Raw genomic sequence first — 17,710 nt, 5'->3', positions numbered from 1 at the left:
TTGTTTTTACACTATTTGAATTAGGACATTTTACTGTAATTTTACAGTTTTTGTTTGGCAGCTGCTGCTGACAGTCATTTGACTGTTCTTTTACGATTTTTTTTTACAGTGTGCTGAAATCTGACTGACAGGAAATTAAACAGCAGTTTACAGGAGATTAGAGGGGACCTCCACAGCTTTCCTGCTTACCAGGTGTTTCCAGGTGTTGTAGGGAGGTTCAGGTGCATCATGGGTAATAAAAATATGACATCTCTAATTCGGCTGCTCCGACTCTGATCTTTTATTTTAAACCATCCTTCTGTGAGTCTGAATTTCCAGGTAAGCATCAAAGTAAAATCTGACTTCAGTCTTGTTTCCTCTTCTGCTGCTTTGTGACCATGAGTCGACCATGAGCCATTAAACCACTGAAGAAGAAGAAGATCCAGTCAAAGCTCAGACGATGAAACCATGTGAAGAACATGATGGAAAAAGTGAAAATATGTAACAATAGATGGAAATGTGTTCATAGACAGAATCCATACTTAGTAATTAATTACAGAAAACAAACTTTATTACAAAACAAACAACATCATTTGGAGACTGTAGTGACTTTGAGTATTTGTGTTTCATGTTGATAGAAAAGTCTTTTTAGTGGCTGAATTTACAAATGATCTGGACACTGGAAGATTTCTTACATCTCAGAAATAAAAACATCACACATAATTCTGTAGCCTGTAATTAATAATCAGATATATAATTAAATCTTTGGCAGAGGTTTGTGATTGAAAGTGGAAAATCAGACCAATTCTTCACTGTAATTTGTTTTTTAATCAGACACAACCACCGTCCACAGGCAGACAGTTCATACAGGAAGGTTATAGTAACAATAATCACAGTCACAACAAAACAAAATGGAGACCAGCTCCGACAAAATGAAACGTTTCCACACAACAACAGTGTGAGTGTTGGTCTGTACCAGCAGAGCTACGACTAGGAGAAGATCACAGCTGAGTCCACCAGTCACTTCTGTCCTTTCTGGACTTCAGGTGAAGAGTCCAGGACGTCCCAAAGAGAGAACATCCATCGTACTGTGAGTCTTTTCAGTCATTTCAGACTTTATCTCTTCATGTTAGCGGCAGGTCGGTCCACACTGAAACATCTCAGCAGCTGCTGGATGATGGTGACGAAATGTGGTTCAGACGTTCATGTTCCCCTCAGGCTGAACTGTGATAACTTCACTGACCCTCTGACTTTTCCTCGAGTGCCATCATCGAGTCAAAGTTTGAGAATGTTAGCATCGCCGCTGCGCCTGAATGCAGAAGCCAGGTTCCTCAGAGAAACCAGGTTATACAGGTAATGACAGAACATGTTTAAATGCATGGTAGCCTCACACAGTCAGACCTCTCTCCACAGAGCTGTGTTAGCACTGGAGAATGGTCTGCACCCATTAGCATTCTGCTATAGGGTTAAAAACACTGGTTTGTTTGTATTTCTGGTGCCGCTGCAAAATACTGTCGGAGGGAAACTTGTTTTGTAGGAATGTTAGCACGTAGGGACACGAAAAACGTCATTAAAATGGCGGATTCCAATGAGCTGATTGTAGAATTCCGATCTTCATCAAAACTGGCCATTTTCAGCGTGCAGGCTGAAGCTCTGAGGTTGTTGCTGTTCTCTGTAGCGAAGAGGATTTAGAAAACGGTGACAGGCAGGGGAAGAGGAACAGGAGGAGAATGCCACCTGAAACAGGGGCAAATTTGCAGGTTTATACCCACAGCCTATATCCGGTGAGTCAGACCTTGTTATATCCTGGTTAATCAGGTGTCTGCATTAGAAATCATCTTACAGGAGAAAGGAATCATAACCTGGTTGCTCAAAATGTTTCTCTGGAGAGTTGAGGATCATCACTGCTGAGAAATGTGATCATTGGCGTCAAACATCATGTTCTGGAGACGTGCATTTCCCTTTATTCTGGTTATTGTCATGAAGCTGGGAAAACAACAAAACTGCTGAGATGTAGAAATCAGAAATCTGGTAAATAACCAGACTAAAAGTCGACATGCTAACGGCTCTGTACGACCATACCTACACTAAGTTGTGCTTTGAGCTGAATGCTAACAGGTTACAATCAATGACAATGCTAAAATATCAATGTTGACCCTGTTCACCATCTTAGTTTAGCTGATGGGAGTGTCATCAGTTCTGCAATTAGAATTTTTAACCAGATGATGGCGCTAGAGGAAAAGTCACAATCCATCTAACAGTTGTTGTGATATTTCAGTCTGGACCTAAAATATAAACCTGCTGGTGGCGCTAGAGGAGAAGTCAGAGGATGAACAAAGTCAGTAGAATTTATCCTCTGAGGAAAACGAATGTTTGTGCAAAGTTTTATGGAAATCCATCTGATGGTTGTTGTTGATATTTGAGTCTGGAACGAAGTGATGGAAGTACCGACAATTCCCCCCCTACAGCCGGACCACAACCATGACACCACCATGTTTTTATAGACTCATGTAAATTACTACAGAATCAGTTTTTAGTTACTTCTCAGTCCCGTCACTATCGGCTGCTTCAGGCCAGTTACAGTAACAGGTCACAACCAGTACCAGTGTGAACCGGAGAATCATGGGATACCTCTGTACCGTCTCTCTGTGGCTTAGGAACCTGGGGGGAGGAAGAGGAGGAGGGTGAGGAAGCAGCAGTGGAGGAGGAGTGAACCTGGTCATTGTCTGGTTTCTCCGAGTTCTTTGCTCTTTCTTCGTCCTCCGGTCTGCCAACTTCTGGTCTCAGTTCCTGGTCCTGGTCTTGGTCCTGGTCCTGGACCTGGTCCTGGTCCTGGTCCTGCTCCTGCTCCTGCTCCTGCTCCTGCTCCTGCTCCTGCTCCTGCTGCAGGGCGTTGAAGCGCTCCACCACACAGTGAGCCGTCAGTCTGGCCTCCGGGTCGTGATCCCAGCACTCAGTGATGGTGGAGCAGAAGATGCTCATCCCCTGGAGGACAGAGGACCGGAGTTAGACAACAAGATGTTAAAACAGCCAGTGTCCAGTGGAGCCCCAGAGTGATCAATATTAAACAAAAAAATAAGTAATTATGAAATAAATATTCACATTAATAAACTGCAGTCTGTGCTGGTACCTTTACTATTTACATTATACACAAATAACATAATTCTTCCTCATCAATACTTCAGTGTCAATCTCTACGCAGATGACAAAGTTTTATTTGCCTGAGGCTTCACTTCAAACAAGGCTCTAACTCATCTCCAGTCTGGGCCCCAACAACATGATTTCCAGAGGAAACAAATGCCCTTCAATGGATCAATCAATTGGGAATTGGTGATCGATTGGGAGCATGTGATTGGCTCAAAAGTGAGAGGGTGGTGACTATACCACTGTCCTGAGAAGTAAATTCATGAAATAAAAACTAGAAAACAATGAAATATCAATCCATAATAATGAGATGTTTTAATTACTTCTTCAATTATTTAATAATTTATTGGTTTATTTATAGATTTTACACAATTTATTTATTGATGATTTAATGTAAAACTTTTTAATGTACTTAACACGAAACATGTGGGGGTATCAGAGCGGAGAGAGAGATGACATCGTCCTGAAATGCATTACAGGTAAGAATCTCTGACTTGGGGTCAGTTCCTCTGTGTGTTTGGAAAGAAAGCAGCTGTTTCTGTGTCTGACCTGATGCTGCGTCCAGGCTGAGGGGATGTCAGGACGTCCTCTGTCCCTCAGCACCAGGTCTCTCATACTGTCCACACAGGGCTGCTCACAGACCTTAGAGCCAAACGCCGGCTCGTAGCTCTCCACCTCTGCACCAGCACACACATGCACACACATTATGTTCACATGCACACACATTATGTTCACATGCACACACATTATGTGCACATACACACACATTATGTTCACATATACACACATTATGTTCACATGCACACACATGTTCACATACACACATGTTCACATACACACACATGTTCACATACACACACATTATGTTCACATGCACACACATTATGTTCACACACACACATTATGTTCACATACACACACATTATGTTCACATATACACACATTATGTTTACATACACACACATGTTCACATACACACACATGTTCACATACACACACATTATGTTCACATGCACACACATGTTCACATACACACACATGTTCACATACACACGCATGTTCACATACACACACATTATGTTCACATACACACACATTTTCACATACACACACATTATGTTCACAACACACACATGTTCACATACACACACATGTTCACATACACACACATGTTCACACACGTTCACATACACACACATGTTCACACACACACACACACACACACACACACACACACACACACACACACACACACACACACACACACACACACACACACACACACACATGTTCACATACACACACATTATGTTCACATACACACAAATGTTCACATACACACACATTATGTTCACATATACACACATTATGTTCACATACACACACATGTTCACATACACACCCATGTTTAGATTCACACAGAGGGTCACTGAAATGTGACTTAATGAAGGTAAACGGAGTGAACAGATTTATCAGCAGGAGTCCTGCTGCCTTCAGGTGCTGCAGAGATTTAATCTTTCTTTCACACAGCTAGAAGAATCAGTCAGATTCAGACTGATGCTTCAATCTAATTAAAAGTTTATGTCCTAATCCGATTTAAACATATCTACTGGCTGGAGAGTGATTCATCAAAATGTTCTATTTCATTTTAGGCATTATTTTCTTGTTGCTGTGCGTTGACGTCAAGTATTCAGTTGCTGATGAAGTGATGATCAGATTGATGTTGGAGAAACAAATACCAACAACTCGCTTTGTGCTGCTTCATCTGAATGAACCTCACACCTGAGCGCCATGCACTATAAACGTGGTCATGAAAATATTGCTCAGAAACAACAAAAAAGTTCTTACCTCCGATTGCGTGGCAGCGAGAGGCCATTTCCCAGAGGACCAGAGCCATGGAGTAAACGTCCATCTGTTTAAAGGCCTCGAGGTCCTCCAGGTTCACCCTGGACTCTAGTACCTCGGGAGCCATGTAGCGAGCTGTTCCCACCTGGACGGGATGATACAGGTGAGTCCAATCAAATGACAACCTGAACATCACGAAGAATCAGACCAACTAAACCTGAGCAGCTTACCTGTCCACTGTTGGCGTAGTCATCGACAGTGAGTGAGAGGTCCAATCTCAAGGCCAGACCAAAGTCACATAGAGCGCACTCCTTCCTGCTCTTCACCACGATGTTACTGCTCTTCAGGTCCCGATGGGCGACTGGCACCTACAGCAACACAGGCAACCAGCAATGAGCTCCGTCAATAAGCTCCACAGCTCACCATGAAACAGGCGAGATATAAGTGAATGAATAAAATGTAAAATAAAAATCAAGAGACGTGCTGAAAAAAGGTCAGCAAAACCCAGATTTCCAGAGACTGTCGCCTGGATTTACCTTTGGTATCCCGCCGGGTGTCGTGTCACTGTGGAGATGCGCTAACCCTTTAGCGATGCTGCCTGCCATGACAACAAGCTCCTCCCAGCTCAGGATGTTTGCTGTGAGGAAGTCCTGCAGGTTGCCGAGGCTGTAATAGGCCAAGACCAGCCAGTACTTCCGGAGAGTGTGACCGGGCAGACCCCTCTCCTCAGCCGCCAGGAACTGAACCACGTTGTCGTGCTCCAGTTTGGGGTCGGAGAAGATGGAGCATTCATTTCTCCACGAGGCGTACTCCACAGCGGGAAACACCTTCACTGCCACAGTTTCATAGCTGTTAACCCCGCCCTTCTCGCCCTGCAGCAGGCGCGCCCTCCACACTTCAGCGAAGCGCCCCTTCCCCACCAGGGCTTCCAGTTTGATGGGCAGCGGTTCAGCCAATTGGCCTTGCCAATCTGTGATGTCACTGATGTCATTGTTGAGAGATGACACCTTGGCATTAGACTCCTCCAGCTGAGATCCAGGAGCCATCACACCTCCTCCTCCTCCTCTGCCCTCCGACCCCCGGCCTCCACATGGCAGGTCCAAAGCCTGGTAGAGCTCTGGGGTGCGTTTGGTGGGCCAGTTGGGGCGTGCAGGAGGGCCAGGTTTGTCAGGGCGGTGTGTGCGGTAGAAATAGAAGGCGGCGGTGGCAACTATGGCAACAAGGAGAGGAGGCACCAAACTAACCACGACCACCGGGATCACGTCTTTACTCTGCAGCTTGAAGAACCCTGAAGCAACGGGGAGAAAATACTGTAATCTATTCATCCGTCCATTCAGCCATCTATCTATCTATCTATCTATCTATCTATCTATCCAACCATCCATCTATTGACTCATCCATCCATCACCCCCCCCCTCACCGTTGGCTCCCTTGTTGAAGATCAGTTTGTCGTTACATTCGTGTTCTCCCTGGCAGCCACAGACCATCATGGCTCCGTCCTCTGCCGGCTGTGGGACCATGTGACACTCTCTGGAGGTGAAGTTGAGCAGCAGGCCGGGGTCGACGCCCTCTAGTGGCAGAGCGGGATGATGACACATCGTGTGCACCGTCATTGTGTCGTTGGTCTTCCTCCTGAGGAGCAGAGGAAAGTACAAACACATAAAACAACATGCATGACTTTAAAGAGGGTATGGGGGGGGGGGGGGGGGGTCTTCAGGTCGGGCTCAACACTACAGTGACGAGGCTGGAGCTAGCGAGTTAGCAAGCTAATTCAGTATAAGAAAAGCAGTGATAGAAATAGAAGAAAAACAAGAGTTAAAATTGGTGGTAAAAAGAGGCTCTGAGCCTCTCTTCTGATTGGCTGACTGTTTTCTGACTGATCCAATAAAAATATACCAGATTTCAGGTAAAAACACTTAGAGAAACCAAATCCAAAAGGTTTGGATGATGGGTCCAGGTGGGCGGGGCTTGGAGACTGCTTTGTTGTGACATCACAAAGTCACAACAAAGCAAAACTCAGGGGCCAGTTGTACAAAACATCTTAAATTAAGATTTTCCCTCAAGTCTGAGGCGAGGTTTCCTTCAAATAAAAACAGTTGCAAAAACACCCTTGAGTCTTCTCCTTAAAATATTCACTTAAGTATTTAAGGTTTCCTCCTTATCTTAGTCTTAAACTTCAGGAATCACTTAAAGTCAGTTAAACTGCACAAAAGACCTTAGTGATCAAAGTTCGTCGTGGTGAAGTGTCACAAATGCTAATGGCAGCAAATGAATGGTCCCCATGGAAACAGTAGAATTTTACCACAGTAAAAACTCTCTCATTGCTGCAAATTTCTTAACTTTTTGTCCTTAACTAAGGAAATCTTTAAAGATACCCTTAAGTAACTCCCTTAGGAGAAATTAAGCCTTAGATGTCATACTTAAGTGGAAAACTTAAGTGGAAAATTTCTCTGTGGACTGAGGCTTTGATACTTTCACAGTATTAATATAGAAGCTAGAGCTGATCTATAATCACACTACACATGGACACAGACCTTTACACTGGAGGAGCTTTAAGGTGAAGGTTGTGCAGGTCGGAGAGGAAGATTTGTGAATATGATTCAAACATCTTCTTGTTGAGTGAACTCTCAGCACAGTCAGTCTGAGCAGCTCGATCCCTGTCAACTTTGACCTGAATAAACGGCTGTTTCCCTCCCTCTCCTCTCCTCTCCGTCACTTCTCCCTTATCACTGGTTTCCTGCAGAAAGCTGGGAGGGTAGGACCAGCTGACGTGAACAGGAAATGAGAGGGGTGCAGCAAGGGGGGTGGGGGTCCCAGCCTAGCACTATTATCCAAACAAAAGACACGAATCAGCAGAAACTTTCTGCTCCTGGAGAAGGCGACGGCGGTGGAGTGGGTGAGGGTCATCACGCTTCAGCTCTGACGGGAAAAACAAGCCAGAAGAAAAATGTTTGTCTGTTTCTGACACAGTGGCGAGTCGAGAGAAACCACCTCAGGAGGTTTCATAATGCTGACAACAACATATTGAAGCAGCTTAGCTGTACTGTGGTGGACTGGCTCATGGGAAACCAGTGCATGTCAATACTCCCACATTTTTATGGCACGCTACAGACAGGACATGTTGTTTTTTCTTGGTCTTTAACAAGAACAAGACCAGGACAGAGTGGATGACACACTCAATCACTAAGTCAAACAAAGACAGGAGGACGAATCAAAACACAAAGACTTCAGGGACACAGGAGGACGTCACTATGGCAATGGTTTCTCTTTAGGATGAAAAACTTTCCTCATTATCTCTACAAATGATTCAGTTTGAACAAGGAGCTTGAAGTAAAGGTGACGGAGTCTGTGCACATCAGTCAGCCGAAGCTCAGACTGCTTTCTCCCCACACCAGGATCTGGAGCCACGAGAGCTTTTACTAAGGAGCAGCAGCTAAAGATCAAAGGTCGTCTGAGCAGCAGGTTATTGTGACATCATAGTTAGGTTTTGTTGCTAGGCGACATCTAGTGGTCGTAATAATGATGACAGGAGCAAAGGGGAAAGTGTCAGTCACGTAGTATAAAGAGAGACAAAGTCCACATCCTGAGGAAGAGGTGGACGGATGAATGTGACACAGGAGAGCCGTGTGTTCGATTCCCATATGAAACCAGCTGTTTATGTTGTAACCATGACGACAAAGATCATCTAATGTTGAGGTAATTACTTATTTTAACCCAAACCACCAACCTTTCCTAAACCTAACCAAGCCGTGACCGTTACTATAGTAACCATGGCGTCGAGGCTAGGTACGCTGCTCTCACCACAGTCCGTTTATTTATTATTGTAACCTTGACAACCAAGGTCCGACACGCTTGGGGTGCCTAGTGGCGCTATTTCAGGAGACACTGCTGTGGGTCGCATCAGAGGGTCAATGGTTGTTCAGGTTCACATGGAAAACTGACGCCGACTGGTTGTTTACACCGCACCACAGCTTCCACACCAACACAAACAAACACAACAGAGTTGCTGCACAAAACATGTCGGCTCTTATTTACGTCTTGTTTCTCTAAAAGAAACTAGAATTACCGCCTCACGGTTCTACGCCTCCGCCAAAACACCTTTTGTGTTCTCGACGTATCACATTCACAAGGCCAGAACCGCATTTTGCGAGGTCACCCTGACCTTGCCTTTGACCTTTAGGCACCAAATTCTAATCAGTTCCTCCTTCAGTCCTAGTGAATGTTTGTGCCAAATTTGCAGAAGGTCCATCCAGGTGTTACTGAGATACGGGCAGACAATCTGAAAACAAAATGGCTCCTGCTCTGACTGTCATCAGCGCTGAGGAATAAAAACAAGAATAAACCAGTCTGAGCACTGGTCATGTTTTAAATCAGATGGGATCCAGCTCTTGCTCCCTCATGGTCTGAATGCTCCTACTGAAAGTCACATCCGCCACATGAAGGTAACAAAACTTCAGGGTCCACTCACCATATGGCGATGCAGATCTCCTCGATGACGGTGCAGAAGGACGACAGGGTGCAGTTACTCATGCAGACGCTGTCTTTACACACCGGACTGGACACCTCACACCACTTACACAGGTTGAAGCTCAGGTGGCTGAAAGACTGGACGACACCTGGAAGACCTGCAGGGTGAAAGAGAGGAAGGTGAGGTCAGACATGGTGGATAAGAAACTGTAGAACAGGTTACTGCAGCCTTACGAGTAAGATGTTACTTCCTGCTCGGGCTGTGGACATGATGCATTGTGTGTTTTGTATTACCACTTGTGTCCAGTATGTGGCGCTAGAGAACACGCACCAGACGTACACGATGTTCCTGTATATCAGTATAAACCAGATGAAAACGTGATGTAAAACAAATGATGATTGTAACTCAAGTGCTACTTCCTGTTTTCAGTTAGCGCTCTGGCTATGATGTCATATTACCATGTAGATGTCATCAGTGTGAGACTGTCATCACACGTTACGTTCGGAGCAGATCAGACAATGTATGTTTGGGTTATAACAACTTTTGTGGCGAAACATCGAAAGTCGCCATGACGCCACAGTCACGCCTTTCAACGGTAACTCACAGTTTTCACACTGAAGCATCATCAAGGTAAAAATCACTTTCTGACCAAGTTTGAAGTGGGCGTGGTCAACCTGCCAGGAGGAAAGTGTAAAACAAATAATTTCCTGCTGCCATTAGCTGCCACTATAATTATACCTGAATATTCTTATATATGTGTGTGTGTGTCTGTGTGTGTTGGTGTGTGTCTGTGTGTGTGCGTGTGTGTGTGTGTATACGTGCTGCTGGGGTAAGACATCTGCTCTGCCACGTTCAGCCTCACATGAGATGACCATGCAGCAGGAAGTGGGTGTGTCCCTCTGAAGCTCATTAGCCAAAACTGTTAGCGTGCAGCTAACTGTACTGCAGCACACAACACAACCCTGCTCTCTGTTACTGTGTGTGTTGTTGTGTACTTTACTATTTGTGTTCAGCTTTATAAAGTGTGTGTGTGATGCTCGGCCACATCACAGCAACTCCAGTGATCATACCCAGATGACAAACACACAAACACACACACACACACACACACACACACTCAGAAACATCCGTTGTATATCTGCATAAACAAGCATCGAAATACACAATAACACATGATTATATATACTTTACACACACATACAGGGTTATACACATAAACACAACATTTCATTAAGTGTCACACACACACACACACACACACACACAGCAGGAGTTGATCCAGATGTCTCAGAGCTGAAGACAAAGGAAGAAAACTGAAAGAGCTGGAGAAGCAAAACGCTCGGTGTAATTAAAATCAGCAGTGTGTGTGTGTGTGTGTGTCTGTGTGTGTGTGATCGCGAGAGAGAGACAATAGAGTCTCTACATGTGTGTAACAGTTGTGTATGTTTTTGTGTGAAGCTGGCAGTGAGTCTGTTTAGAGCAGTGTGCGTGCGTGCGTGCGTGCGTGTTTCTCCAGGAATAAATTGAAGCCAGAAGTGATCTACTTTCAGAGCCAAGTTAGTATCCAACACTCCACCCTCAAAGGCTCATGGGAAATCGAAGCACTCCATGCTGCTCGGAGGAGGAGGCCCTCGCTATGAGAAACACACACACACACACACACGCACACACGCGCGCACGCACGCACATATGAAGCTTCGTACAGCTCCTGTCAGGAAACATGTTTCCTGTGAGTGTCACATGATCAGACTGACACTGTTTAATATGAAGCTACAGGAAGTTGTTTTATCTGATGTCCATCGGAGCAGAACTCACAGAGAATCCTTTTCTCCTTTCACACTGGACAAACAAACCTGCTAACGCACGCTAACGCACGCTAACATCCGGCTTTTGCCATCAGTGTGAACAGGAGCAATCAGTGTTCACTCCCGGGTCACGTGACTCTGCAGTAGTCTCAGGTGTTGATCAGCTCCAGCTCCGATAAACGGTGATGTAAACATGTCTCCCGGATGAACACGCGGAGTTTAGCCCCTTCTCCGACCCTGTAAACACACCTGTCACCCGTGATGTCACGTGAGTCGTCGAGGCTTCAAAGTGTGTGTCGAGTGCAGCTGCGCATTTCCGGTGAAGCGCGTACCGATCCAATGCGTGTATCATTTTAGGCGCATGATGTAACTGATGACATGTGAAGCCGCGCCCCTCGTCTGTACCACCTGACTGTTCACGCTCATAAGAGTAAATTCTCAAATAATAAATCATTCTTTCCCGCTTTCATCATTGAAATTGAAAAATATATATCAGCCATATGCACAGGCACAAATAGAAAAGCAATAAAGACATATAATGTTTGTTCACAAGTAAACTGTTCCCAACATTTTCAATTAAAAAAAAAAAAAAACTGCTTTTGGTGGCGGTTTAAATTTTGGAGCGACTGCGACATGAGACCTCTGAGAGAAATGATATCTCATAGTTTTAGGTTAATAACACTGATGGACAGAGCATAACAGAGGGAATTTATTATAGATGCTTTAAGTTTATTGAAATATATTTTTTCAAGGACATATGTTGATTCTTTTTACAATAATTACAATAAAGGTCTGATTAGAATAAAGAAACAATCATGGTTTTCCTTGTACTGATAGTTTGAAATGTTTATATTTTTCTATTTTACATTCTGGCCAGTAGATGTCGCCATTTTGTTTTCAGGTTTTCCATCCGTCCCCATTCTTGCTGACACGATGTCTTGGTGACACCTTCAGGGAACTTCTTCAAATATAAAACGTTTAAAAACGTTCAGTTGGACTCAAGGATGAACTGACTAGACATTGGTGGTCAAAGGTCAAAGGTCAAGGTCAGTGTGCCCTAACATAAAACCTCTTAGCCATAACTCAAGGTTAGGGTTAACTCTAAACCTAACCCAAGAAATTATGACAAAATTTCATACAAATGGTTCATATTTCATATGACTGTGGATAAACGGACACTAGCCAAAGTGGTGAGGTCATACAACTGTGTGCCGGTAATTCTAGCTTTGGTGTACAAAGGGAGAAATTAATCCATCAATTCAAAAGGACGTGCAGCTGATTCAGCATATTTAATTATCCAAAATGTGAACAAATAAAAGGTGGAAAAAAAGAAAGTGAGCTGCAGACCACAGTATAACTGACTGAATCTACGGCAAACCCAAAGACTCATTACATCATATGCATCTTATACAAGTGGGTGACAAAGGTTAGGTGGATCTGGATCTGGATCTGGCAGAACTGGTCACCATGGGATTTAATTTAACTCACCTCTGTCAGAGTTTAAACTGAGACATGAGTCACACACAGTAAGTTAGCAACCAAGCTAAGCTAGCCCTGTCCCTCCTCAGTGACTCTGTATCCACTGAAGACATGAACAGTCATGAGAACGAATGTCCGTCCAGTCCACTCCAGTCCAGGTCACAGGTCACTGCTCCACCTACTGCTCCAACCAGATACTGAGGCACACACAGGGATTCTGCTGGACCATGTTCTGGAGCGACTGAGTCTTAACAGCAGAGCACATCATCAGCTGCACTAATGATGATGAATGTGTGTGTTTGTGTGTGTGTGAGGCCTCAGAGTCATCAGGCCATCTCCACGTCACCTCTCTGTCCTCATTAGCACAAATGAAGCACAAACACACAAACACACACTTTCTTTCAGTGCCAGTCTCTCTCCTCTCCAACATCTTAAGACAACGGCAAGACGCCAGTGTATATGTGTGTGTGTGTGTGTGTGTGTGTGTGTGTGTGTGTGTGTGGCTATTCATAAGATGTTTCACATACACTCGCTCTTTGTTAGATGTGATATAATAGGAAGCTTTTTCCTCTCTGTCAGTTCAGCTCATTCCTCTTTAAAATCACTCTTCACTAGAACAGGAAGAACACGTCATTCAAACCTGTTAGCTTAAATTAGCGTCTGTTGTTGTTATATTATTATATTATTATATTATATTATTATATATTTGTAGCAGGTCAATTCATTTTATCAGATGTGTTCCCACCCAGCTGCTTGTGATTAAAGTTGAAATTATATGAAGTGACCTTGGCTTTGTTTACCTTGTTTATCATCTTAGCTTAGCATGTTAGCATGTGAACATTTTCTAATTAGAAGTGAACACAAATCATGGTAGTAGTAGAGAATAATAGAGTTATTATGGTTCATCCTGAGGGGAACATGAACATGAACATCTGAACAAAGTTTCATGACAATCCATCCAACAATGGGTAGAGATTACAGGGGGAACAGGGGGTCTGGACCCCCCCCCCCCCACACACACACACTTTCTGAGAGAAACTGAGAATTGTCCCCATCAATATATCCCTTTAAACATAGCAATATATACAAAAAAAATAAATTTTGCATTAAACACACTGCTGCTAATTATAGATTCAAAATAATATGTTTTTAAGTTTTGGATGATTGCGTCCCTCTCCTCTTCTGCCTCAGTGGTTTGGTCCACTGTCGACCATCCCTGGACCCCCACACATTAGCCCTCGGTGGGGGCTGACCTCAGACATTTTCTTTACTTCTACCACTCAACAGAATTAAACACATTTACAGTTGTAACCAGACTTTTGTTCAATCTGTTACCTTGTGTTTGAGTCTTGGCCGTGGCGGCCATATTGTCTCTTAGTTTGGTTTATTAGAAAAGTAGATGTATATTTATGATCTTACAGATGATCTGAGTAATATTTCAATAATATATCTGTTGTCGTCCATAGAGCTGCATCTCCAGCTACTTAACACACCAGAAATGAAGAGAGGCTCAGTACTGAGTAGAGGTCTGCACAGGTCATGATCTCAGACCTGAGTCAGGTCGGGTCCAATTTCTGCTTAGTCTAATTCATTGGGTCTTATTTCCAGTCATACCATCAGTGCCATTACCAGCTCCATCAGTGTCGTTACCGGCTCTTGCAATGTCATTGCACTCAGGAGAAACATTGCCAGTTGCAGCAAAGAAAATAACCTACATGGTTTGTGTTTATTTTATGGCCAAAGGTATGTGGACACATACTTCTGTGGACTTTTCTTCTGGGTCTGTTTGTCCTGGTTTGTTCTGGACTTATTGGTTTCAAAGAAGACAAATCTTAATGCTACAGCAGGTTTAAGGTACCAGTCAAACTGACTGGTTCCTACTGGGACTCAGATGTGGCCACAGTGGAGGATGGCTGGGTGTATTTGTAAATACTGGATCAGGCTTTTTTCTTACTGTGTAACTGATGAGTGAAATGTTCATGTATTAATGTGAGGAAGGTTCAGCCTCATCATCATCACCTGTTTCCCTCTCTTCAAGCTTCATGTTTGTCACAGCTGCTGTTTCACCTCAGACAAGAGGATAAACTGTTTCCTGATACTGTTGAATCTTGATGAATAATTTACAGGTGGATCCTCACTGATGTTTGAGACATTAAAGTTTGTGTGTTTGTGTTTGTCTCTTCACTGTTTCACCACAACACCCCCGTACACAAAGCAGCTCCATGAAGAACTGGACCGACCTGAGTCCTGATCTGAACCCATGGAGGGACTACAAGACAGCGCTTAGACCTGAAACCCAAACCCCTACTCCTCCTGTTCAGGAGCACACCCAGACAGAAAGAGACACGCTGTCTGTTTGTTGTTATTTTGTGTGTCTTTGTGGTCGTTTTGTAGTCCCTTAGTGTTTCTTTTCAGTCACTTTGTCTCTTTGTGGTCACCTTGTGTCTTTTCAGTCACTTTGTCTCTTTGTAGTCACTTTGTGTCTCTTTGTAGTCACTTTGTCTCTTTTTAGTCACTTTGTCTCTTGGTGGTCACTTTGTGTCTCTTTGTGGTCATTTAGTCTCTTTGTAGTCACCTTGTGTCTTTTTAGTCACTTTGTCTCTTTGTGTCTCTTTGTAGTCACCTTGTCTCTTTGTAGTCATATTGTGTCTCATTGTAGTCATATTGTGTCTCTTTGTAGTCACTTTGTCTCTTTGTGTCTCTTTGTAGTCATATTGTGTCTCATTGTAGTCACTTTGTGTCTCTTTGTATTCACTTTGTCTCTTTATAGTCACCTTGTGTCTCTTTGTAGTCAATTTGTGTCTCTTTGCAGTCACCTTGTGTCTCTTTGTGGTCACTTTGTGTCTCTTTGTAGTCACCTTGTGTCTCTTTGTGGTCACTTTGTGTCTTTTAGTGGTCACTTTGTGTCTCTTTGCAGTCACCTTGTGTCTCTTTGCAGTCACCTTGTGTCTCTTTGTAGTCACTTTGTGTCCTTTTTTGATTGTTCTGTGTCTCGTTTTGTTTACTTAGCAGTTACTGTTGTTAATTTACAAAAAAATGTGTTTTTGTTCCTCTGACTGTTACTGATCACTGATCAAAGCTTTCAAAGGTCAATATCTGAGCTGACCACAGTGAGCTCAGATCTGGACTCTGGACTGAAGCTCAGTCTCTCAGTTAAAGACCTGGACCTGGACCTTGCTCGCTGTGGGAAGAACTCACCAAACAACAAACCATGATGGAGTCACTTTGCCTTGTGACGTCTGGTGTGAACTCAGCACTTGCATGATGCTGGAATAAGAACTTGAGCCTCTACTAATTTACCAGAACCAGTACTACACTGTTACATTACAAGTACCAGTCCTTCATGAAGTACAAGTACACAAGTAGCCAACTATCAGCTTCATGTAGTTCCAGTACTGATTCTTCATGAAGCTGAGAAAACTTTTACTTTAACAGAACTATAACTTGAAAAGGTCCCTATTGTTTTTACACTGTAATCTGTTTAATTTGAACAGAGGATCTGAACTTTCTCTAAAACCAAACGTCTTCGCTCCATCCCTCCCTCCTTCCCTCCCTCCCTCCAAACCTCCGCAAACAGCCCCGAGGAAAAGAGAGAAAAAAGTCCGGAGATCAGGCAGCACTCACCGGCGGTCATGAGGACTAGGATCCCGGTCCAAAACGTCCAGCACCGAGCCATCATCTGCGGGCAAAGTCAGCCGGAGAAACTCAGGGGCGCTCGGTCAGTCCGTCCGTCAGTCTGTCGGTCGGTCATGTATGCTCAGAGAGAAATCCAGATGTTTTTCATCCAGATGTGGTTTAGCACCGCCCACCGCTGCCGCCGCTGCTGCTGCCTCTCTGGCTGCGTGTTTCCACTGACTCTCTGCGGCAGATCTCTGCTGGTTCCCAGGGTGAAACCCAGAGGTGTTGGATTTCTGTTGATCCAGATCAGCAGTCAAACATTCACCAACCATTCATCGATTATTGGAACATGTTTCACCCATACAATATGAATATATATACCAGTACTACATACATATATATATGTATATATATATATATATATATTTAATTTCTATATAGAAATCATATATCAGCATCATCATGTATGGGTATTATGTGTGACATATATGAAATGCCCATAGTAAAAAATATATATGCACATAGACTAACAATATCTATGTGATGAATTTGATAAATACATAACAAAAATAAATAATTTAATTTTTTAAAATTATAAATAAAATGCCATGTCTGTCTGAGCATTCACTAATTTTATTCATTTATTTGATTATAATTTTTATTTTATATTTTGCTCAAAGACATTTATTTTCTCAGTATGTAAATGTATGACCTGTCATCATATAGTAATTATCATTATTATTATTATTAGTAGTAGTAGTAGCAGTAGTATCATCATTATGACTGTTTTCATCAGTTTCAACAGACTCATTGATTATGACATTTATATGTAATCATAATAACAATTAACTAATAACAAAAAAATGAGACAAGGAGAAAAAATATCATAACTAATACATCATTTTTTATGACATGAATGTTACACAGGGTAAAAGGGAACACAAGATATGAGGATTTTATTTTTATTTCCACTGTTCATAATTTTCTCTGTATTATTATCATCATCACTTTCTTTTTATGTATTTATTCTTGTGATTATATCGAGCGATAACAAAGCAGAGTGAAGCTGAAATGGAGGGTGAACACTAACAGGCTTATTCCAGCTCGTTAGTCAGGTCATAATGAAAGCAGTGATACGAGGGATCAGTGAACACACACACACACACACACACACACACACACACACACACACACAATACTGTGTTTCTATTTTTAACTTCACAGGTTTGATGTCCAGCAGCAACATTTTATGGGTTTCCCACGAACTCCAGTCAAACCTCTGATGTTATTATTCAGTCATGGTTGATTAGTTAGTAGTTAGTAAGTCAAAACCTGTTGCTCAGCTTGACACCTGGACGCAGATTTATGACAT

General features: G+C 43.1%; 1 protein-coding gene across 1 annotated transcript; it reads right to left on the bottom strand.

Moving 5' to 3' along the window:
• Positions 1-590: 590 nt before the first annotated feature.
• LOC111237959 (TGF-beta receptor type-2-like) lies at positions 591-16,443 on the bottom strand. The gene is made up of 8 exons (XM_022767286.1): positions 16,345-16,443; positions 9,437-9,593; positions 6,389-6,600; positions 5,505-6,256; positions 5,199-5,336; positions 4,972-5,113; positions 3,673-3,800; positions 591-2,964 (listed from the first exon to the last, which is right to left on the bottom strand). Exons 1-8 carry the CDS (start codon positions 16,397-16,399, stop codon positions 2,557-2,559), a joined length of 1,992 nt encoding a protein of 663 aa, XP_022623007.1. The 5' UTR covers positions 16,400-16,443; the 3' UTR covers positions 591-2,556.
• Positions 16,444-17,710: the final 1,267 nt, after the last annotated feature.

Source organism: Seriola dumerili, unplaced genomic scaffold (genome assembly GCF_002260705.1).
Source record: "Seriola dumerili isolate Sdu_G_001 unplaced genomic scaffold, Sdu_1.0 BDQW01001125.1, whole genome shotgun sequence".
Taxonomy (NCBI): domain Eukaryota; kingdom Metazoa; phylum Chordata; class Actinopteri; order Carangiformes; family Carangidae; genus Seriola; species Seriola dumerili.
This window is presented reverse-complemented; position numbering and strand designations above follow the sequence as displayed.